This window comes from Salmo trutta, chromosome 8 (genome assembly GCF_901001165.1).
Source record: "Salmo trutta chromosome 8, fSalTru1.1, whole genome shotgun sequence".
In the NCBI taxonomy this organism is placed as follows: Eukaryota; Metazoa; Chordata; class Actinopteri; order Salmoniformes; family Salmonidae; genus Salmo; species Salmo trutta.
In genome coordinates this window covers 36,635,292-36,659,376 of record NC_042964.1, presented here as the reverse complement: position 1 = coordinate 36,659,376, position 24,085 = coordinate 36,635,292, and the positions used below count along the sequence as shown (strand labels likewise).

General features: G+C 48.5%; 2 protein-coding genes across 3 annotated transcripts in view; both read right to left on the bottom strand.

Moving 5' to 3' along the window:
• Window positions 1–2,263: 2,263 nt before the first annotated feature.
• Window positions 2,264–9,551, bottom strand: LOC115198807 (transmembrane protease serine 9-like). Its single transcript, XM_029761097.1, has 13 exons — window positions 9,464–9,551; window positions 9,289–9,390; window positions 7,172–7,355; window positions 7,009–7,084; window positions 6,702–6,891; window positions 6,375–6,514; window positions 6,105–6,258; window positions 5,977–6,015; window positions 5,564–5,777; window positions 3,421–3,578; window positions 3,153–3,251; window positions 2,824–2,960; window positions 2,264–2,571 (listed from the first exon to the last, which is right to left on the bottom strand). Exons 1-13 carry the CDS (start codon window positions 9,522–9,524, stop codon window positions 2,407–2,409), a joined length of 1,719 nt encoding a protein of 572 aa, XP_029616957.1. The 5' UTR covers window positions 9,525–9,551; the 3' UTR covers window positions 2,264–2,406.
• Window positions 9,552–9,802: 251 nt separating this feature from the next.
• The window catches only part of LOC115198804 (protein O-mannosyl-transferase TMTC1), a 123,220-nt gene continuing 108,937 nt past the window's right edge, over window positions 9,803–24,085 (bottom strand). The window contains exons 16-18 of one of the 2 annotated variants that reach the window (XM_029761094.1): window positions 15,884–16,006; window positions 11,012–11,089; window positions 9,803–10,866 (exon numbers count right to left, since the gene is read on the bottom strand). In XM_029761094.1, coding sequence (XP_029616954.1) covers window positions 10,744–10,866; window positions 11,012–11,089; window positions 15,884–16,006 — 324 coding nt within the window. In that variant the 3' untranslated portion in view covers window positions 9,803–10,743. The remainder of the gene's footprint in view (window positions 10,867–11,011; window positions 11,090–15,883; window positions 16,007–24,085) is intronic. The other variant, XM_029761095.1, reaches the window with a different exon arrangement.

Below are 24,085 nucleotides of genomic sequence, written 5' to 3'. Positions count from 1 at the left end.
GAGATGTTACCCCAGCTTTAGCTAATGCTCTCTTCATCTCAGCCAACGTAAAAGAGCCATTCAATGTATCCCCCACCATCTCTCTCTGATCCAGGACCCCCGGATGTTCTCCTCTGACCCTCTATTTCCCACGCTGCCTCTCTTCTGTCAGATTGTTTGAGCTGTGCATCATTCACAAATGCCTGGGTTAGCATCTCTGCCTTCTCCATAATCTCCCCACTTTTCAGCACAGGGAGATGCCAATCGCTTCTGTCCCCACTCATCCTCTTAACCATCCCCCATACCTCTCCCGCACGAGTGGTCCTGCTTATGTTTCCACAGAACCGGCACCAATACTCCCTCTTAGCTGTCCTAATGATCCTCCTTACTACAGGTTGTGAAAGTTCACTATTACCATATTCCCCCCCTCCCAACCACAACGATACCACTACATACTACTGTTCCACTACCTCTCCCACACACCTATATGGGTTCCCTTGCTTTATAAAGGTAAAACACCCTCCTCTTCCCCCTGCCATCCTATCTCTATGGACTGCAACATAACCTTGTAATACAAAATCTAGAGTATGTTTTAGCCATGTCTCCTGGAGACATATCACATCAGGTTAAGCTGGTAACTCTTCAATAAACAGTTTGAACTCTTGTCCATTAGCTATCAAACTTCTGGTGTTCCATTGAAGGATTAACACAATAATGCAAATGAACCAATACATGATTCCTGGCTGGAATCCACCTTTTTCCACTCCACCACTCCACTCCATCCCGTCCTCCTCAACTCCTAACCTCCCTACCTTTCCATCCATCTCTGCTCCAGTCACAGCCCAGTGTTGCTCAACCACCTCCACCGGATTTCCCCTCCGTTCCGTTTATCTTTGTTGAAATCGATTAACTTAGCTATATTAAATAATCGTTGTTTATCTATCCTAATTCAACAAATGTGGACAGCTTCTCAGCCCGGTGTGGTTTCTCACTTGCTATGGCCACAATAGAGAGCTCCACAGTGGAGGTGTCATAATACCCATAAAATCTAGCGGTCAAAGAGGGAAATGGTTCCAATTGTTTTTCCACCATTCATTTTTCCCATAGGGAATTTTAGAAACACTGAAAAGTCACCTCATCCTAAAGAGATTTACACGGTTATCAAAATGTCACGCCAGGGTAAGCCTACATGAAACACAGCCCTTATTTTAAGTGTTTCTAAACTCCGATTTGCTGCCACTTGCACTTATGGAATGTTTTCGGAGTATAATTCATTGGCTGATTCCCTGATGACCTGAATGGAATTATGGGATTCTTCCTTAACCCATAGCAAGTCTCACTCAGTCCCACTACTTCAAAATGGGGAAAGTCCTCAACAGCACTTCCAATTCCAGAACAGGCTTTTGGGCACTAGAGTTCTCTACATAACTCTATGAATGAAACTTCATTTAAAAAAAAACAAAGCCCACACAAAAATAATGATCTTTGTATCGAGTCTTTAGTTACTGTAGCCTACAAACATTTTTTCTTCATTCAAATAAATAACGCGGGTAAATCTGACATTCCCCATGGGTTGTGTCGTGGTAGCTGGCTATCTAGACAGGGAGGACGGGTTATTCCAGGTCAACCCAAGGCTCCTGACATTTTAAGCTGTGCAGCTCCTGTTTGAATGATACATCAGCAGTGGCACTGGTAGTGCATGGACGCTACAAGGTAAGCGTTCCACAGGGATGCTGGCCCATGTTGACTCCAATGCTTCCCACAGTTGTGTCAAGTTGGCTGGATGTCCTTCGGGTGGTGGACCATTCTTGATACACACAGGAAACTGTTGCATGTGAAAAACTCAGTAGTGTTGCAATTGACAAACCGGTGCGTCTGGCACCTACTACCATAACCTGTTCAAAGGCACTTAAATATTTTGTCTTGCCCATTTACCCTCTGAATGGCACACATACACAATCCATATCCCAAGGCTTTCAAAAATCATTCGTAACCCTGTCTCCCATTTATCTACACTGATTGGTGGATTTAAGTGCCTTAAGGGATTATATCTTGCACCTGGATTCACCTGGTCAGTCTATCATGGAATGAGAAAGTGTTCAAAATGTTTTGTGCACTCAGTGTACATCCCTACCTCCTTAAAACATGTTCCTACGTTATAATTGAATGTACAAAATCATGTGCAATTTACATCAATCATAGTTTACAAAAGGAAAGTAAACATCTCTTTGACAAACCCTATGAAGACAGAAACAGTGTGCGACAACAGTCAGCTTTGTGTGTGCGTCACATTCTTCTCAAACCTATTGGAACATCTAATTGTGATTGCGTCATACACTGTGTCATTGTGTGCCTTTGCCTTACACAAGTCTGAAAATGAACACTGGATTAAAAAAGTCATTGTTTATTCCGTTAAGTGAAACAAAGTCAGATGTCAGTGGTTATGTTTGTGATCCAGGAATGATAAGCTGATAGTCGGGAGAATACTGCTGGTGTGCTGATGTCACAGCTCGGGCTGCCCCATGTCACAACACCAAAGAGGAAGAAGACCCCATTTATTTTCTGGCAGAGGAGTGGAGCACCAGAGTCCCCCTATAGATAGGGAAGAAAGAAGAAAATATGATACATTGTTATAGTTACATTACACTAATGTTAAAACAATGTCGTGAACGTTCGTGTGCACTAGTCCAGTTGGGTATTCAACATCAACTTAGAATCATTCCTCATTTTTATGAAGACCACTCATTCACATCAGTACCGCTAGTTCAAAACCATGTATTATTCCAAATCGTCACCCAGGTCTTCATGAGTACACCATAGAGTTAACCGTCCCACTATACATACCATGCAGGAGACGGAGCCGGCTGGGTCTGTACACAGCTGAGTGTCCGTGATGAGATCCTCTCCCCAGCTCTCTCTACAAGCGGTCCTGTTGACCAGACCCAGCCTGGCCTGGTGCAGGGTGGCTCTGCTAACCTTCGCTAGGGGGAGACGAGAGCACATTAGATAGAGAAGGATGCTGCCTATTTATGATAATGTGTAAGAGCAAGACCGATGAAACACCGTGGATCCAGGGGGAGGAGGAGTCCCTCCAGTTCCTCAGTGATAAACCAGCCAACAACAGTACACGAGAACTTATGGTCAGGAGTGTAGAAATATGTTGCTGTACATACGTGCCAAGTTGCTGGATCCCCAGCCTGTTGTAACACAGGACCAGCTGTCATCCAGTTTCACATCCTCATGTGGGAGGCAAACTGGAGACACAGTGTCATCTAGGGACATATCAGAGAACAAAAACCACCAGAATAGGCATCCTAGATATGTCACATGCTTTAGGCCTGCAAGCCAAGTTAACGGTCCTGTAAACCCAGATAAACCATTCAAGCAATACAAATCAGATCAGCGAGCTAAAGTAACCCATACTGGAAGAGTATTTGATACCAAATCGAGCTGGAACACTGAGCTTGATGAGTGTGAGGTCAAAGGTCGGAGGGAAGGTTCCGTGGTGGGGGTGGCTGAACACCTCGTCCACCGGGATGGTCTGGGCAGCCATGAACCTCAGGTCGTGACCTCCCAGCACCACTGTGTCAACTGTAGCTCTGAAAGAGAGGAGAGAATAGACCCCAGGGGTACACGCAATGCTGTCGGTGGTACGCCAAATAAAAATGTGATTCACTTTAAAATGTTTTTATTTTTGCACATTTTCAAAACAGTCCATTTATATTTTCCAACGGGGGCTATACATTTGGGTGAGGTCCCCCCCGTCCCAACTTCAAATAAGTCACGGGAGTTTGACGAGAATTAAGATGACTTTCGAGTAGTAAGACATGTATAAAAGCAACAGATACCATTAATAAGAAAGGGGCTAGAAGCGTTTTATTTGGTGAGCTACCGAGTGGCTAGGACAGGCAAGTCCCATACTATTGTGGAGGACTTAATTCTTCCTACTGCCACGGATATGGCTGGGGGGAAAAGGCCAAAACTATACAAACAACCACTTCATCAAAAAACACTTTCACGATGCATCAGTGACATGGCAGGAGATGTTTTGAAACAATTACTGCTTCGCATGCAAGCCAGTGAATTCTATGCATTATGGCTGGATGAGTCAGACGTGGTGGGCCTGGCACATGTCCGTTACGTTTATGGGGGGGGGAATCAATTAAGGAAGACATCCTCTTCTGCAAACCACTGGAAAAAACAGTAGAGGATATTTTTAAAGTACTGGACAGCTTTGACATCAAATGGATGGTCAAGATGTGTTGGCATCTGTACTGACGGCGTAAAACCCATAACAGGGAGACCGTGGAGTGGTAATGCACGTGCAAGCAGTTGCTCCCAATGCCACTTGGGTTCCCTGCAGCATCCACCGAGAGGCTCTTGCTGCCAAAGGAATGCCTGACAGCTTGAAAGACATTTTGGACACTACAATGAAAATGTTTAACTTCGTTAAAGCAAGGCCCCTGAACTCTCATGTATTTTCTGCACTATGCAATGATATGGGCAGTGAACATGTAACACTTTTACAACATACAGAGGTGCGCTGGTTATCAAGGGGCAAAGTAATTACATGTTTTTTTTTAATTGAGAGATGAGCCTAAAGTTCTTTACTGACCATCATTTTCACTTGTCTGACCGCTTGTCTGATGACGAGTTTCTCACATGACTGGCCTATCTGGGTGATGTTTTTTCATCGCCTGAATGATCTGAATCTAGGATTATAGGGACTCACCGCAACTATATTCAATGTGAGGGACAAAATTGAGGCTATAATTAAGAAGCTGGTGCTCTTCTCTGTCTGCATTAACAAGGACAACACACAGGTCTTTTCATCATTGTATAATTTTTTTGGTGTGCAAATTAACACAAGCTTACGGACAATGTCAAATGTGAAAGTGAAGCACTGGAGTGAGTTGGGTGCGCAATTACACAGGTACTTTCCCGAAACGGATGACACAAACAACTGGGTTCTTTATCCCTTTCATGCCCTGCCTCAGTCAACTTTCCGATATCTGAACAAGAGACCTTCATCGAAATTGCAACAAGCGGTTCTGTGAAAATTGAATTTAAATCAGAAGTCACTGCCAGATTTCTGGATTGGGCTGCGCTCAGAGTATCCTGCCTTGGCAAATCACACTGTTAAGACACTGATGCCCTTTGCAACCACGTACCTATGTGAGAGTGGATTTTTCACCCTCACTAGCATGAAAACTAAATACAGGCAAAGACTGTTGTGAGGAAAATGATTTAAGACCGAGACTGACTAATACAACATTGCAGAATTGTATGCATCCTTTCAAGGACAGCCTTCATTAACCTGTGGTGAGTTATTCACAATTTTTGATGGACAAATAAGGTTTTATATGTAAGATGGCTAAATAAAGAGCAAAATTGTTGATTATTATTATATTATGGCAAAACAACATTTGAGAGTGCGCTGACCCTGGTGCTAGAGGGGGTACACAGCTGGAGGTCGAATGTTTGAAGGGGTACGGGGCTATAAAAAGTTTGGGAACCACTGATGTAGAGGTTAGATTACAGACGATAGTGTGTGTCCTGTGTCGGTACTTGGTGACTGACTCACTTGCTGTGGCAGTGTTGCGGTGCCAGAACCCAGTGGTGGTGGATCAGGGTCCCGCTGCAGTAATGTCTCCCTTTGGACTGCAGACTGACCTGCCAGGGCCAGGAGTTGGCGCACGCCTCTGTCACACTCCCCACCTCACCCTCCAAGGTCACATACACCCCTGCTGGGCGGGAGTCCAGCCGGCAGGTCAATATCTTACTCTGACCACAACTCTCTGGGAGACAGGAAGAGAGGGTACAAGAAGGTTAGTGGTCAAACTGAATATGATCTGCTGTTTTGATAATGCAGTGTTTTGATCAACAAAATACAATTTGATGTGCTGGCAGTAAGATTACAATTAATCAGATATTCATTTTTACTCCCGTAAAAGTTTATTTCAGGTAGTTAACCAATTTAGCAGTGACATAACCTACCTTCAGTCACAGTAATACCACCAGACATAGACCTGTCACCTGTTAAAAATAAAAAAGGTCATAAATAAATCTCCTGAGTGCTTAAAATGAAGTAATTCTCTAGGGTTGGGCTCCAAGTGTGTACTTACCTTGAATTAATTCATTGATCCAGTCTAGGTAGACCTGTACTTTAGTATAGACCCCAGGCCTCTGGGCTCTACCACAGCCCACTCCCCAGCTGACCACTCCAGCCAACTCATACCTGGACCCTGTGTAGCAGGACAGAGGCCCACCCGAGTCACCCTGCAGGAACAACCACATCACCAGACGAGGATAACAGAACAGACTTTTTATATGAAAGTAGAATACAATGAAAGGGATAAATACATGAAAGCATTGTCAGGGTTCGAGGTCACTACCTGGCAGGCGTCTACACCTCCTTCAGGGTCTCCAGCACAGAACATGGTGGGCTGAATTACACCACGGTAGAACTTGTTACAGTCCTCCGGGGACAGGCAGGTCACATTAACCTCCTGGAGTCTGTTGGCACGAGGCCCATCTGAGAGTAGGAAGAGGGAGAAAGAGCACATGAAGAGGGGAAAACAAGTAACAGGACCTTCCTCACTGTGAACGATCAATTATGATTTCATGTCCGTCTAGACTTCAGAAGACCATACCTGACCTTTCTTATAAAAGAGAAAAAAGGCAACTAAAACTTCAAAAAGAAATGTAGGCAATCTACTGACTCTCTCTGGTGGTACCCCAGCCGGTCACTGTGCATTGCTTCTTGGGTTCAATTGGCCTCATCCAGATCTCTATGGGTCTCACACACTGGTTGAACGTCAGCGGGGTCGTCAGCTTCACCAGGGCAATGTCATGCATCTTTTTCATGCCGTTGTAATCCTTGTGGGTGACTATTTCTGAGACGGCAACCAACTGAAAACAAAAATAAATGTGCCTAAACAGTTAATGTCAATGCAGAATAGTAATACAGAAACAAAAAAAAATCTGTTTAAATGACTTGAATGTAGTCCGTCCACGTGTGCATCCCACCTGTTGACATTCTTCATCGGGATTCTCAAGGTCGTGCTTTCCCGCCATCACAGTCCAGAAATCCACTTTGTTATACCTGTAAAACACCATCCATAATTACTTTGATTTCTCTACCTATTCATCTATTCCATTTATTGTTACTTGAACTTCCAGAACAACTCACTGCTTGAAGCAGTGTGCGGCAGTCAGAACCCACTGAGGGGCGATGATGGCACCACCACAGGCTGGCATGGTGGTAAAGCGTAGGGATACCTGCCAAGGCCAGGAGTGGGCCCAGGCCTCCACACCACCAATGATCCTCACCTCCATCTCCTGCTCTGGCACGAAGGACCGAACCCCTGCCAGATCTGCAACAAAGCTCAGAGGTTACAGGTTTCTTTATTGGTGTGCAGGGACAAGTTACTCACTGCATCAGGACATGTGAGGGGTGTGGGTGGCCGTAGTTTTAAGTGCTTAGTATAGCAGTGCATGTCTGGCCTTGCCAGTAGGGCTGATGCTACCAGTGTTTGTGTATATCATTGTGCGCATTACATATAGCCAGAATAGATTCTGAACCTACGCTTGCTTACAGCTGCCCAAGAGTTTTCCCTGACTTAAAGGCTTTAATTGCAACAAGTTCCTCCTCTGTAATTTGGCTTTCACACAAGTCTCTGTACAGAAGTTAATTTTACATGATAGAAAAAAAATCCATACCTCTAACTAGTGGAGATGGAGACTGAAACGAAAATATATGCTTAAAGTAATTTGCTTCAGCTTTCAAAATATTGGTTTGGTTAATTGTGGGTGACTGTCATTTGTTACAAGTTAAAGTATATTATTTTTGGAGATTAAATATTTAAAAAATAAAAATGGTGCATTTTTCCACATATTCCATCCAATTCACTTTATAATATATTACACCTGATCTTAAGTTCCTCCATTTATTTTTCCTTTAACTTATTCTGTGCCTCTATGTTAGTTTTTATTAACATCTGTATGGTTAGTCCCATTTCCTTTGTTAATACGAACTCTTGACTTAAAAATTGTATTTGTTTTAAAGATCAGTATTGAATCGCATTCATAAAGCCACATTTAAAAGTGTCCCATACAATAAGGGATCTGCTGTACTGTACCTACTGTATGCAGTGTCGGAAAAAGTCAGTTATAAATTATTCTGTCCTAGTTAAAAAAAGTTATCCAATAGACTGATTAAATTCCAATATCCTCGCCCACGTGGAAATTCTGTAAGAGTAATATATACGCCAATTATTTGATGGTCCGAGCGCATTCTGTTAGCACTTTATATTTTGGTGCCAGGGAGAATGACATAAGAAAGTAGTCAAGACGACTAGCTTGATTGAGCCTCCGCCATGTAGATCTCACGAGCTCAGGATATTTAAGCGTTCATTTATGCACTAGTTTCAATAAATCGAGGACATTCGTGATTTCCTTAAGTGCATGAGGGTGATAGTTTGTAGTGCGATTTATTTTACTGTCCATCGAGTTATTTAAAACCGTATTATAATCTCCCACCATAATAATAATAATAATAATAATAATAATAATAATAGAGCATTGTATTGCTTGATCAATTATTATACATTTTCAAAGCAGCATGGATCATCAGTATTCGGACCATATAGATTAATGAGCCAAATCCGTTTGTGGTCCAATAACATATTTAAAATAATCCAGCTACCTTGCGGATCGGTTTGGACAATTTGCACATTCAGATCAAAATTATTGTTAATATCACGTTTCTATGCCCATGGGAAAAGTACATTTGCCTCCCCCTACCAGTCCTTTTCCCACACAACTTCATCTAAAATGGTTGAATGCGTGTCCTGTAAACATATATTATATTCCATCTCTTTAAACCAGGTAAATACTGATCCGTCTTTTCTTACTGTCCGCTAAACCATTTCAATTAGAACTGGCTATACGTATTTCACCATAATGAGACTCAATTCCATTTATCATAATATGTTTGGAAACTTACCATTAAAAAGTAGCACAATTGAGTGTCCATATAGCTGTACCGTGATATTTGCGTCGCTACTAAGTAAACCTCCAATTGTTCTCCACTATTCCACCTCCCAACCACCATCCCAGGTTGTGTTGTAGTCAGTGACAGGCAGACCACCCCTGTTCCACGGGATCCTAGGGACTTTAAGAGATCGGGACCCGTCCTTTAAGAAGAGCACAGTACCATCGCCCTCACCTCGATTCCTTTAGGATTCACTCTGGATAAGATCGTCTGCTAAATGACTACAATGTACTGTTAAACGTGTTCTTCCATACCTTCAAATTGAAATCCGCTGGTGAGGGTTGCATTTTCCTCTTCTGTTCCGTTCAATGCACCATTTTCAAGATTCTGTACGATTTCAGTCTGGTTACGTACATCTAAAGAGAATGGTCAACAATCACAGAAGCACTGGCAACAAAACTAGAATGAAAATGAATGTGTTGCCCTTACCGTGCTGGATTCCAAGCCCCAATAGAGACAGATACACAACTAGGAAAACACACATTTTCATCCAAAGTGCATTAAAAAGTTTGGCTTAAGACTGTGGCCCAATCGGAATAAAAGTGACACGAGTAAATGACAATGTGCCTTTCTACTTTCAAGCACTCATCAGCTTCCCACGCTGCACCTGCCACCATCATCACCTAATTAGATCCCTTAACATGTAATGTACCCACTAGGCCAGATGAGGGCAGTATAGACCCATTTCATATGACTTTCTCCCATTCACAATGATAGGGCAACTCCTATTGATCAGACACCTCACAGCACACACACCGACGACACCAGTTAATAAAACATAGATTTATTTGTATGGTGCAAATCAATCTCAGTCATTGCACTAGTCAGTTCATCTTTATCCTATTGTACATTCCACATAAAATATTCATTCACGATCATCATAGCGACATCAACAGCAACAAATAATACGCAGCGTCAGAAATGTTGAGCGGATCAGAGGGTCCGTGTTAGGCCTTAGGGGGAGTCTACAGACACTAGCTTACTTGTACTTGTAGAAGGCTACATTGAGCAGACGTTGCTTGCTTCTCAGAGGCTCTGCCATAGCTTGAGGTTAAAAGCACATGTGTCCATGTTGTAACCGGGCTTATGTATCCCAGACAAGCTCAGGTTAAGGGGTTGCAGGGGCCACATTTGGGTCAAGGCAAGCCCAAACCGAAGCATGGATATACAGTGACTTCAGAAAACTATCCTTCATGTTGGCAAAAATGCAATTTGTCTTTCAGCTAGAATGATATTGTTGGAGCGTTTACTGTGAACATGACACCCAATACATTTCAAAATCTCAACGTGGGTTAACTTATGGTTTTGCTCATCAGCAGAGATGAGGGAAGTGATCACAGATGTAGTGCCTAAAACAGGATTTAACATGAAATTAAATACGAAAACAAATAAAACTAAACAAAACATTTTACATTTGAAGTGCTGCTGGCTGAATCTCCATCTCCACTCCTTAGGGTCCTCTCTCCATCTGCTTCCCCCAGAATGTGACTCCCGTCACAGGCTTAACCAGCCTCATGCTCCCCTGGAAGCTCCATCACCCCCAGTCTGATTCCATACCCTGCAACCCTGTCATGTTCACCATAATCTCACATCATCAACCAGGTAGGTCGACTTAAGAAGAAGGTATTTGTTTTAACCGTACTGTTGGGGCATCCAGGGTCCTTGGTCCCCAACTCATGACCAGGATAGTGCTGTGTCTCTGGGTTAGTCTAGGCCCCGGTCAGCCTCCTCTCCAGCCGGTCCAACTTGGCCAGGTTCTCCTTTAGCAGCTTGGAGCCAGGAGTTAGGATCAGGGCCCTCTGGTAGTACTGCCTGGCTGCTGCATAGTCTCCCTGCAGTGGATCAAATACAGACATTTATCAGCTCTCATCCTTTGCCATATATGCTTGATTTGCAATTCAGGTATAATCAAAGACTTGATGGCTTGTAAATGGCTTTTGACTTGTGCAAACTAACTCTACTGTGTAGTCATAGTACCTTGATATGTTGAATTCCTCCCATGTTCATCCAAGCCTGCGATTGGTCAGGTTTTAGTTCCACTACCAGCTTGTAGCTCTGTAATGAAGACCACGCATACCTTCATATAAAGTAGTTACAACCAACGATCACTAGATGGCTGTAGGGTTCTTATGCTCGGACTATAAAGTGAATATGAAGGGAGAAAAGTTGATTTATAAGATTACTGAAACTTTAAATCGACGCAACATGTTGTGTGTCTTTGAACACCAAACACCCTGAAACAATAGAATATGCTATCAAAATACAGCAAGCGGACATTGGATCCACTTCAACATTGTCAACCGCCACACCCGAAGCCCGCATTATCTCAATTGGCCCTTTTGTGTCTTTTCTTAGAAGGGGAACAACACCCGAACAAGAGCTGGAGCCCTGGCGCCCGGCCAAGACCCACCGAGAGAGCCAGAACTACAGAGTTTATCTCTAGAAGAAACCCTGAGAATAAACTGTTCAACATAGCAGGCCTTTGTTGACTTCCTGAACTGAAGAAAGACGGAGAGATGGAGGGAGCGAAAGGGAGTGAGAGAGTGGAAAGGGAGAGAGTCAGGGAGGGAGCGGAAAGACAGAGAGACTTGCTCTCTAAGTAAAGAGAGAGAGGGAGGAAAGAGAGACCTGCTGTATAAGCAGAGAGTTCAGCACAAGAGGAAAAAAACGAAAGAAAGACGGAGGGAAGAGAAAGAAGTTTATCTTAGGACACATACTCTCTCTTGTGAGAAGTGTGGTTGGGGGGAAATGGGCTTATTTGTTGATGCAGATAGTGGAGGAGATATGGTGTTATTTTAGTGACAAGGGGGGGAAAGATCAAGGCAGTGAAAGGCCTGGAACGCTGTTTGATGTGATTTTATTTGCAAACGTTGTATCTCTTCTCTCTCAAGTGTGTCCGCTTGAACAGGAGAAAAAAAACACCCGGCTCTTACAAGATCCACAGGCGCCCTTCAAACCCCTGCAGATAACATACTTCATGTAGGAGATGCAAATTGTGTTGTTTTGAGTCAAGGCAAGCCCAAAAATATGTTATTTTCTTTATTCCGGGGAGATTGGGATATATGAGCCAATTAGTGCTTTTGTTTTGTAAGAGGTAAAGTTTGAGGTTATAGGAGGTTCTAAAGTTATTCACAGAGGTGAAAGGAGAGAAAAGAAAAGAGAAGGGAAAGGTCGATAATGAGGGAGAGAGAGGGGTTATGATGGTGAGGAGGGAGAGAGAGGGGTTATGATGGTGAGGAGGGAGAGAGAGGGGTTATGATGGTGAGGAGGGAGAGAGAGGGGTTATGATGGTGAGGAGGGAGAGAGAGGGGTTATGATGGTGAGGAGGGAGAGAGAGGGGTTATGATGGTGAGGAGGGAGAGGGGTTATGATGGTGAGGAGGGAGAGGGGTTATGATGGTGAGGAGGGAGAGGGGTTATGATGGTGAGGAGGGAGAGGGGTTATGCTGGTGAGGAGGGAGAGGGGTTATGCTGGTGAGGAGGGAGAGGGGTTATGCTGGTGAGGAGGGAGAGGGGTTATGCTGGTGAGGAGGGAGAGGGGTTATGCTGGTGAGGAGGGAGAGAGAGGGGTTATGCTGGTGAGGAGGGAGAAAGAGGGGTTATGCTGGTGAGGAGAGAGAGGGGTTATGATGGTGAGGAGGGAGAGGGGTTATGATGGTGAGGAGAGAGAGGGGTTATGATGGTGAGGAGGGAGAGGGGTTATGATGGTGAGGAGGGAGAGGGGTTATGATGGTGAGGAGAGAGAGGGGTTATGATGGTGAGGAGAGAGAGGGGTTATGATGGTGAGGAGAGAGAGGGGTTATGATGGTGAGGAGGGGAGAGGGGTTATGCTGGTGAGGAGAGAGAGGGGTTATGATGGTGAGGAGGGAGAGGGGTTATGATGGTGAGGAGGGAGAGGGGTTATGCTGGTGAGGAGGGAGAGGGGTTATGATGGTGAGGAGGGAGAGGGGTTATGATGGTGAGGAGGGAGAGGGGTTATGCTGGTGAGGAGGGAGAGGGGTTATGATGGTGAGGAGGGAGAGGGGTTATGATGGTGAGGAGGGAGAGGGGTTATGATGGTGAGGAGGGAGAGGGGTTATGATGGTGAGGAGAGAGAGGGGTTATGATGGTGAGGAGGGAGAGGGGTTATGATGGTGAGGAGGGAGAGGGGTTATGATGGTGAGGAGGGAGAGGGGTTATGCTGGTGAGGAGGGAGAGGGGTTATGCTGGTGAGGAGGGAGAGGGGTTATGATGGTGAGGAGGGAGAGGGGTTATGATGGTGAGGAGGGAGAGGGGTTATGCTGGTGAGGAGGGAGAGGGGTTATGATGGTGAGGAGGGAGAGGGGTTATGATGGTGAGGAGGGAGAGGGGTTATGATGGTGAGGAGGGAGAGGGGTTATGATGGTGAGGAGAGAGAGGGGTTATGATGGTGAGGAGAGAGAGGGGTTATGATGGTGAGGAGGGAGAGGGGTTATGATGGTGAGGAGGGAGAGGGGTTATGATGGTGAGGAGAGAGAGGGGTTATGATGGTGAGGAGAGAGAGGGGTTATGATGGTGAGGAGAGAGAGGGGTTATGATGGTGAGGAGGAGAGGGGTTATGATGGTGAGGAGAGAGAGGGGTTATGATGGTGAGGAGAGAGAGGGGTTATGATGGTGAGGAGAGAGAGGGGTTATGCTGGTGAGGAGAGAGAGGGGTTATGATGGTGAGGAGAGAGAGGGGTTATGATGGTGAGGAGAGAGAGGGGTTATGATGGTGAGGAGAGAGAGGGGTTATGCTGGTGAGGAGAGAGAGGGGTTATGATGGTGAGGAGGGAGAGGGGTTATGCTGGTGAGGAGAGAGAGGGGTTATGCTGGTGAGGAGAGAGTGGGGTTATGATGGTGAGGAGAGAGAGGGGTTATGATGGTGAGGAGAGAGAGGGGTTATGCTGGTGAGGAGGGAGAGGGGTTATGATGGTGAGGAGGGAGAGGGGTTATGATGGTGAGGAGGGAGAGAGAGGGGTTATGCTGGTGAGGAGAGAGAGGGGTTATGCTGGTGAGGAGAGAGAGGGTTATGATGGTGAGGAGGAGAGAGAGGGGTTATGCTGGTGAGGAGAGAGAGGGGTTATGCTGGTGAGGAGAGAGAGGGGTTATGATGGTGAGGAGGGAGAGGGGTTATGATGGTGAGGAGGGAGAGGGGTTATGATGGTGAGGAGGGAGAGGGGTTATGATGGTGAGGAGAGAGAGGGGTTATGATGGTGAGGAGAGAGAGGGGTTATGATGGTGAGGAGAGAGAGGGGTTATGATGGTGAGGAGGGAGAGGGGTTATGATTGGTGAGGAGGAGAGAGGGGTTATGATGGTGAGGAGGGAGAGGGGTTATGATGGTGAGGAGGGAGAGGGGTTATGATGGTGAGGAGGGAGAGGGGTTATGCTGGTGAGGAGGGAGAGGGGTTATGCTGGTGAGGAGAGAGAGGGGTTATGCTGGTGAGGAGGGAGAGGGGTTATGCTGGTGAGGAGAGAGAGGGGTTATGCTGGTGAGGAGAGAGAGGGGTTATGCTGGTGAGGAGGGAGAGGGGTTATGCTGGTGAGGAGGGAGAGGGGTTATGCTGGTGAGGAGAGAGAGGGGTTATGCTGGTGAGGAGGGAGAGAGAGGGGGTTATGATGGTGAGGAGGGAGAGAGAGAGGGGTTATGCTGGTGAGGAGGGAGAGAGAGGGGTTATGCTGGTGAGGAGGGAGAGGGGTTATGCTGGTGAGGAGGGAGAGGGGTTATGCTGGTGAGGAGGGAGAGGGGTTATGCTGGTGAGGAGGGAGAGGGGTATGCTGGTAAGGAGAGAGAGGGGTTATGCTGGTGAGGAGAGAGAGGGGTTATGCTGGTGAGGAGGGAGAGGGGTTATGCTGGTGAGGAGGGAGAGGGGTTATGCTGGTGAGGAGAGAGAGGGGTTATGCTGGTGAGGAGGGAGAGAGAGGGGTTAAGCTGGTGAGGAGGGAGAGAGAGGGGTTATGCTGGTGAGGAGGGAGAGAGAGGGGTTATGCTGGTGAGGAGGGAGAGAGAGGGGTTATGCTGGTGAGGAGGGAGAGAGAGGGTTATGCTGGTGAGGAGGGAGAGGGGTTATGCTGGTGAGGAGAGAGAGAGAGGGGTTATGCTGGTGAGGAGGGAGAGAGAGGGGTTATGCTGGTGAGGAGAGAGAGAGAGGGGTTATGCTGGTGAGGAGGGAGAGAGAGGGGTTATGCTGGTGAGGAGAGAGAGAGAGGGGTTATGCTCGTGAGGAGGGAGAGAGAGGGGTTATGCCGGTGAGGAGGGCGAGAGAGGGGTTATGCCGGTGAGGAGGGAGAGAGAGGGGTTATGCCGGTGAGGAGGGAGAGAGAGGGGTTATGCCGGTGAGGAGGGAGAGAGAGGGGTTATGCCGGTGAGGAGGGAGAGAGAGGGGTTATGCCGGTGAGGAGGGCGAGAGAGGGGTTATGCCGGTGAGGAGGGAGAGAGAGGGGTATGACGGTGAGGAGGGAGAGAGGGGTATGATGGTGAGGAGGGAGAGAGGGGTATGATGGTGAGGAGGGAGAGAGGGGTATGATGGTGAGGAGGAAGAGAGGGGTATGATGGTGAGGAGGGAGAGAGGGGTATGATGGTGAGGAGGAAGAGAGGGGTATGATGGTGAGGAGGGAGAGAGAGGAGAGCGTCAAGCAGGAGACAAAGTTAATTTGGTTGGAGAGGTTGAAACATTAGTGGATGAGGAGAGAGGGAGTCTGAGGGAGAAGAGAGAGCAGATGGAGAAAAGTATGCAGAGTAATGAGGGGGTGTGTGTGTATGTGTGTGTGTGTGTGTGTGTGTGTGTGTGTGTGTGTGTGTGTGTGTGTGTGTGTGTGTGTGTATGTATGTGTGTGTGGAGCTTCCTGTACCTCGAAGGCTCTGTCCAGCTGGTTCATCTCTCTGAGCTGGTTTCCCTTGGAGAAGTGAAGCTCTGCCCTTACAGACATGTCTATGGGGTTCTGCAGTAGGGCCTTGTCTAGAGCATCCAGAGCCTGGAGGAAGAGGAGAGAATTAGTACACATATACAGAGGTTACTACACACAAACACACACACACACGTGTATGCGCACACGCGTGCACACACACACACTGGGATTCTGATGAGACGTGTGTGGACTGTATCACCAGTGTTACACTTGTGTACACACCCTTCCATGGCTAGGGATAGACTTCCATGGCTAGGGATAGACTTCCATGGCTAGGGATAGACTTCCACGGCTAGGGATAGACTTCCACGGCTAGGGATAGACTTCCACCGCTAGGGATAGACTTCCACCGCTAGGGATAGACTTCCACCGCTAGGGATAGACTTCCACCGCTAGGGATAGACTTCCACGGCTAGGGATAGACTTCCAAGGCTAGGGATAGACTTCCAAGGCTAGGGATAGACTTCCAAGGCTAGGGATAGACTTCCACGGCTAGGGATAGACTTCCACGGCTAGGGATAGACTTCCAAGGCTAGGGATAGACTTCCACGGCTAGGGATAGACTTCCACGGCTAGGGATAGACTTCCACGGCTAGGGATAGACTTCCACGGCTAGGGATAGACTTCCACGGCTAGGGATAGCTTCGACGGCTAGGGATAGACTTCCAGGCTAGGGAGACTTCCAGGCTGGGATAGGACTTCCAAGGCTAGGGATAGACTTCCATGGCTAGGGATAGACTTCCATGGCTAGGGATAGACTTCCATGGCTAGGGATAGACTTCCATGGCTAGGGATAGACTTCCATGGCTAGGGATTGGGATAGACTTCCATGGCTAGGGATAGACTTCCACGGCTAGGGCTAGGGATAGACTTCCACGGCTAGGGATTGGGATAGACTTCCACGGCTAGGGATTGGGATAGACTTCCACGGCTAGGGATAGACTTCCACGGCTAGGGATAGACTTCCACGGCTAGGATAGACTTCCCACGGCTAGGGATAGACTCTTCCACGGCTAGGGATAGGGATAGACTTCCACGGCTAGGGATAGACTTCCACGGCTAGGGATAGACTTCCACGGCTAGGGATAGACTTCCATGGCTAGGGATTGGGATAGACTTCCATGGCTAGGGATAGACTTCCACGGCTAGGGATAGACTTCCACGGCTAGGGATAGACTTCCACGGCTAGGGATTGGGATAGACTTCCATGGCTAGGGATAGACTTCCACGGCTAGGGATAGACTTCCACGGCTAGGGCTAGACTTCCACGGCTAGGGATTGGGATAGACTTCCACGGCTAGGGATTGGGATAGACTTCCACGGCTAGGGCTAGGGATAGACTTCCACGGCTAGGGATTGGGATAGACTTCCACGGCTAGGGATAGACTTCCACGGCTAGGGATAGACTTCCACGGCTAGGGATAGACTTCCACGGCTAGGGATAGACTTCCACGGCTAGGGATAGACTTCCACGGCTAGGATAGACTTCCACGGCTAGGGATAGACTTCCACGGCTAGGGATAGACTTCACACGGCTAGGGAGCGACTTCCACGGCTAGGGATAGACTTCCACGGCTAGGGATAGACTTCCACGGCTAGGGATAGACTTCCACGGCTAGGGATAGACTTCCACGGCTAGGGATAGACTTCCACGGCTAGGGATTGGGTTAGACTTCCACGGCTAGGGACAGACTTCCACGGCTAGGGATAGACTTCCACGGCTAGGGATAGACTTTCCACGGATAGGAACTTCCACGGCTAGGGAGTGGGATAGACTTCCACGGCTAGGTTGGGATAGACTTCCACGGCTAGGGATAGACTTCCACGGCTAGGGATAGACTTCCACGGCTAGGGATAGACTTCCACGGCTAAGGATAGACTTCCACGGCTAGGGATAGACTTCCACGGCTAGGGATAGACTTCCACGGCTAGTGGATAGACTTCCACGGCTAGGGATAGACTTCCACGGCTAGGGATAGACTTCCACGGCTAGGGATAGACTTTCCACGGCTAGGGATAGACTTCCACGGCTAGGGATAGACTTCCACGGCTAGGGATAGACTTCCACGGCTAGGATAGACTTCCACGGCTAGGATAGACTTCCACGGCTAGGGATAACTTCCACGGCTAGGGATAGACTTCCCCGCTAGGGATACTTCCACCGCTAGGGATAGACTTCCACGGCTAGGGATAGACTTCCACGGCTAGGGATAGACTTCCACGGCTAGGGATAACTTCCACGCTAGGATAGACTTCCACCTAGGGATAGACTTCAAAGGCTAGGGATAGACTTCCACGGCTAGGGATAGACTTCCACGGCTAGGGATAGACTTCCACGGCTAGGGATAGACTTCCACGGCTAGGGATAGACTTCCACGTCTAGGGATAGACTTCCACGGCTAGGGATAGACTTCCACGGCTAGGGATAGACTTCCACGGCTAGGGATAGACTTCCACGGCTAGGGATAGACTTCCACGGCTAGGGATAGACTTCCACGGCTAGGGATAGACTTCCATGGCTAGAGATTGGGGATAGACTTCCATGGCTAGGGATAGACTTCCATGGCTAGGGATAGACTTCCATGGCTAGGGATAGACTTCCATGGCTAGGGATAGACTTCCATGGCTAGGGATTGGGATAGACTTCCATGGCTAGGGATTGGGATAGACTTCCATGGCTAGGGATTGGGATAGACTTCCATGGCTAGGGATAGACTTCCACGGCTAGGGATAGACTTCCACGGCTAGGGATAGACTTCCACGGCTAGGGATAGACTTCCATGGCTAGGGATAGACTTCCACGGCTAGAGATTGGGATAGACTTCCATGGCTAGGGATAGACTTCCATGGCTAGGGATAGACTTCCATGGCTAGGGATAGACTTCCATGGCTAGGGGTAGACTTCCATGGCTAGGGATAGACTTCCATGGCTAGGGATTGGGATAGACTTCCATGGCTAGGGATTGGGATAGACTTCCATGGCTAGGGATTGGGATAGACTTCCATGGCTAGGGATTGGGATAGACTTCCATGGCTAGGGATAGACTTCCACGGCTAGGGATAGACTTCCACGGCTATGGGATAGACTTCCACGGCTCGGGATAGACTTCCATGGCTAGGGATTAGACTTCCACGGCTAGGATAGACTTCCACGGCTAGGGATAGACTTCCACGGCTAGGGATAGACTTCCACGGCTAGGGATAGACTTCCACGGCTAGGGATAGACTTCCACGGCTAGGGATAGACTTCCATGGCTAGAGATAGGGATAGACTTCCATGGCAAGGGATAGACTTCCATGGCTAGGGATAGACTTCCATGGCTAGGGATTGGGATAGACTTCCATGGCTAGGGATTGGGATAGACTTCCATGGCTAGGGATAGACTTCCATGGCTAGGGGATTGGGATAGACTTCCATGGCTAGGGATAGACTTCCATGGCTAGGGATTGGGATAGACTTCCATGGCTAGGGATAGACTTCCATGGCTAGGGATAGACTTCCATGGCTAGGATAAACTCCAGGCTAGGGATAGACTTCCAAGGCTAGGGATAGACTTCCATGGCTAGGGATAGACTTCCATGGCTAGGGATAGACTTCCATGGCTAGGGATAGACTTCCATGGCTAGGGATTGGGATAGACTTCCATGGCTAGGGATAGACTTCCATGGCTAGGGATAGACTTCCATGGCTAGGGATAGAGATAGACTTCCATGGCAAGGGATAGACTTCCATGGCTAGGGATAGACTTCCATGGCTAGGGATTGGGATAGACTTCCATGGCTAGGGATTGGGATAGACTTCCATGGCTAGGGATTGGGATAGACTTCCATGGCTAGGGATAGACTTCCATGGCTAGGGATTGGGATAGACTTCCATGGCTAGGGATAGACTTCCATGGCTAGGGATAGACTTCCATGGCTAGGGATAGACTTCCAAGGCTAGGGATAGACTTCCAAGGCTAGGGATAGACTTCCAAGGCTAGGGATAGACTTCCATGGCTAGGGATAGACTTCCATGGCTAGGGATAGACTTCCATGGCTAGGGATTGGGATAGACTTCCATGGCTAGGGATAGGGATAGACTTCCATGGCTAGGGATAGACTTCCATGGCTAGGGATAGACTTCCACGGCTAGGGATAGACTTCCACGGCTAGGGATAGACTTCCACGGCTAGGGATAGACTTCCACGCTAGGGATAGACTTCCACGGCTAGGGATAGACTTCCACGGCTAGGGATAGACTTCCACGGCTAGGGATAGACTTCCACGCTAGGATAGACTTCCAAGGCTAGGGATAGACTTCCCGGCTAGGGATAGACTTCCACGCTAGGGATTGGGATAGACTTCCACGGCTAGGATTGGGATAGACTTCCACGCTAGGGATTGGGATAGACTTCCACGCTAGGGATAGACTTCCACGGCTAGGGATAGACTTCCACCTAGGATAGACTTCCACGGCTAGGGATAGACTTCCACGGCTAGGGATAGACTTCCACGGCTAGGGATAGACTCCCGGCTAAGGATAGACTTCCACGGCTAGGGATAGACTTCCACGGCTAGGGATAGACTTCCACGGCTAGGGATAGACTTCCACGGCTAGGGATAGACTTCCACGGCTAGGGATTGGGTTAGACTTCCACGGCTAGGGACAGACTTCCACGGCTAGGGATAGACTTCCACGGCTAGGATAGACTTCCACGGCTAGGGATAGACTTCCACGGCTAGAGATAGACTTCCACGGCTAGGGATAGACTTCCACGCTAGGATAGACTTCCACGGCTAGGGATAGACTTCCACGGCTAGGGATAGACTTCCACGGCTAGGATAGACTTCCACGGCTAGGGATAGACTTCCACGGCTAGGGATAGACTTCCACGCTAGGATAGACTTCCAGGCTAGGATAGACTTCCACGCTAGTATAGACTTCCACGGCTAGGGATTGGATAGACTTCCACGGCTAGGGATTGGATAGACTTTCACGGCTAGGATTGGGATAGACTTCCACGGCTAGGGATTGGGATAGACTTCCACGCTAGGGATAGACTTCCACGGCTAGGATAGACTTCCACGGCTAGGATAGACTTCCACGGCTAGGGATAGACTTCCACGTAGGGATAGACTTCCACGCTATGGATAGACTTCCACGGCTAGGATAGACTTCCACGGCTAGGATAGACTTCCACGGCTAAGGATGACTTTCCACGCTAAGTAGACTTCCACGGCTAAGGATAGACTTCCACGGCTAGGATAGCTTCCACGGCTAGGAATAGACTTCCCGGCTAGGGATAGACTTCCACGGCTAGGGATAGACTTCCACGCTAGGATAGACTTCCACGTCTAGGGATAGACTTCCACGGCTAGGGATAGACTTCCAAGGCTAGGGATAGACTTCCACGGCTAAGGATAGACTTCCAACGGCTAAGGATAGACTTCCCGGCTAGGAATAGACTTCCACGGCTAGGATAGACTTCCACGGCTAGGGATAGACTTCCACGGCTAGGGATAGACTTCCACGGCTACGGATAGACTTCCACGGCTAGGGATAGACTTCCACCTAGGGATAGACTTCCACGGCTAGGGATAGACTTCCACGCTAGGGATAGACTTCCACGGCTAGGGATTGGGATAGACTTCCACGGCTAGGGATTGGGATAGACTTCCACGGCTAGGATAGGGATAGACTTCCACGGCTAGGGATAGACTTCCACGCTAGGGATAGACTTCCACGCTAGGGATAGACTTCCACGGCTAGGGATAGACTTCCACGGCTAGGATAGACTTTCCACGGCTAGGATAGACTTCCACCGCTAGGGATAGACTTCCACCGCTAGGGATAGACTTCCCCGCTAGGGATAGACTTTCCACGGCTAGGGATAGACTTCCACGGCTAGGATAGACTTCCACGGCTATGGATAGACTTCCACGGCTAGGATGACTTCCACGGCTAGGGATTGGATAGACTTCCACGCTAGGGATTGGGATCGACTTCCACGGCTAGGGATAGGGATAGACTTCCACGGCTAGGATAGACTTCCACGGCTAGGGATGACTTCCACGGCAGGGATAGACTTCCCGGCTAGGGATAGACTTCCACGGCTAGGGATAGACTTCCACGGCTAGGGATAGACTTCCACGGCTAGGGATAGACTTCCACGCTAGGGATAGACTTCCACGGCTAGGGATAGACTTCCCCGGCTAGGGATAGACTTCCCGGCTAGGGATAGACTTCCACGGCTAGGGATAGACTTCCACGGCTAGGGATAGACTTCCACGGCTAGGGATAGACTTCCACGGCTAGGGATAGACTTCCACGGCTAGGGATAGACTTCCACGGCTAGGGATAGACGTCCAACGGCTAGGGATAGACTTCCAAGGCTAGGGATAGACTTCCATGGCTAGGGATAGACTTCCATGGCTAGGGATAGACTTCCATGGCTAGGGATAGACTTCCATGGCTAGGGATTGGGATAGACCTTCCACGCTAGGGATTGGGATAGACTTCCACGGCTATGGATAGACTTCCACGGCTAGGATAGACTTCCACGGCTAGGGATAGACTTCCACGGCTAGGATAGACCTTCCACGGCTAGGGATAGACTTCCACGGCTAGGGATAGACTTCCACGGCTAGGGATAGACTTCCACGGCTAGGGATTGGGATAGACTTCCACAGCTAGGGATAGACTTCCACGGCTAGGGATAGACTTCCACGGCTAGGGATTGGGATAGACTTCCACGGCTAGGGATTGGGATAGACTTCCACGGCTAGGGATAGACTTCCACGGCTAGGAATAGACTTCCACGGCTAGGGATAGACTTCCACGGCTAGGGATAGACTTCCACGGCTAGGGATAGACTTCCACGGCTAGGGATAGACTTCCACGCTAGGAATAGACTTCCACGGCTAGGATAGACTTCCACGGCTAGGGATAGACTTCCACGGCTAGGGATAGACTTCCACGGCTAGGGATTGGGATAGACTTCCACAGCTAGGGATAGACTTCCACGGCTAGGGATAGACTTCCAGGAGCTTCCACGGCTAGGGATAGACTTCCACGCTAAGGATGACTTCCACGGCTAGGGATAGACTTCCACGGCTAGGGATAACTTCCACGGCTAGGGATAGACTTCCACGCTAGGGATAGACTTCCACAGCTAGGGATAGACTTCCCGCTAGGGATAGACTTCCACGGCTAGGGATAGACTTCCACGGCTAGGATATTCCACGCTATGGGATAGACTTCCAGTAGGGATAGACTTCCACGGCTAGGGATTGGGATAGACTTCCCGGCTAGGATTGGGATAGACTTGCACGCTAGGGATTGGGATAGACTTCCACGCTAGGATAGACTTCCACGGCTAGGGATTGGGATAGACTTCCACGGCTAGGGATAGACTTCCACGGCTAGGATAGACTTCCACGGCTAGGATAGACCTTCCCGCTAGGATAGACTTCCACGGCTAGGGATAGACTTCCACGGCTAGGGATAGACTCCACGGCTAGGGATAGACTTCCACGGCTAGGATAGACTTCCACGGCTAGGGATAGACTTCCACGGCTAGGGATGACTTCCACGTCTAGGGATAGACTTCCACGCTAGGGATAGACTTCCACTCTAGGGATTGGGTTAGACTTCCACGGCTAGGGACAGACTTCCACGGCTAGGGATAGACTTCCACTGCTAGGGATAGACTTCCACGGCTAGGAAGACTTCCACGGCTAGGGATAGACTTCCACGGCTAGGGATAGACTTCCACGGCTAGGATAGACTTCCACGGCTAGGGATAGACTTCCACTAGGTAGACTTCCACGGCTAGGATAGACTTCCACGGCTAGGGATAGACTTCCACGGCTAGGGATAGACTTCCACGGCTAGGGATAGACTTCCAAGGCTAGGGATAGACTTCCACGGCTAGGTATAGACTTCCACGGCTAGGGATTGGGATAGACTTCCACGGCTAGGGATTGGGATAGACTTCCACGGCTAGGGATTGGGATAGACTTCCACGGCTAGGGATTGGGATAGACTTCCACGGCTAGGGATAGACTTCCACGGCTAGGGATAGACTTCCACGGCTAGGGATAGACTTCCACGGCTAGGGATAGACTTCCACGGCTAGGGATAGACTTCCACGGCTAGGGATA

What these genes read in the sequence shown, in the direction of transcription:
- LOC115198807 (XM_029761097.1), bottom strand. Translation starts at nt 9,524, where the DNA reads ATGAAAATGTGTGTTTTCCTAGTTGTGTATCTGTCTCTATTGGGGCTT. An exon ending in CCGATGAAGAATGTCAACAG is followed by an intron (nt 6,892 to 7,008) that starts GTGGGATGCACA and finishes TTTTGTTTTCAG; the next exon opens with TTGGTTGCCGTCTCAGAAAT. An exon ending in GGGATCCAGCAACTTGGCAC is followed by an intron (nt 2,961 to 3,152) that starts GTATGTACAGCA and finishes GTCTCCCCCTAG; the next exon opens with CGAAGGTTAGCAGAGCCACC.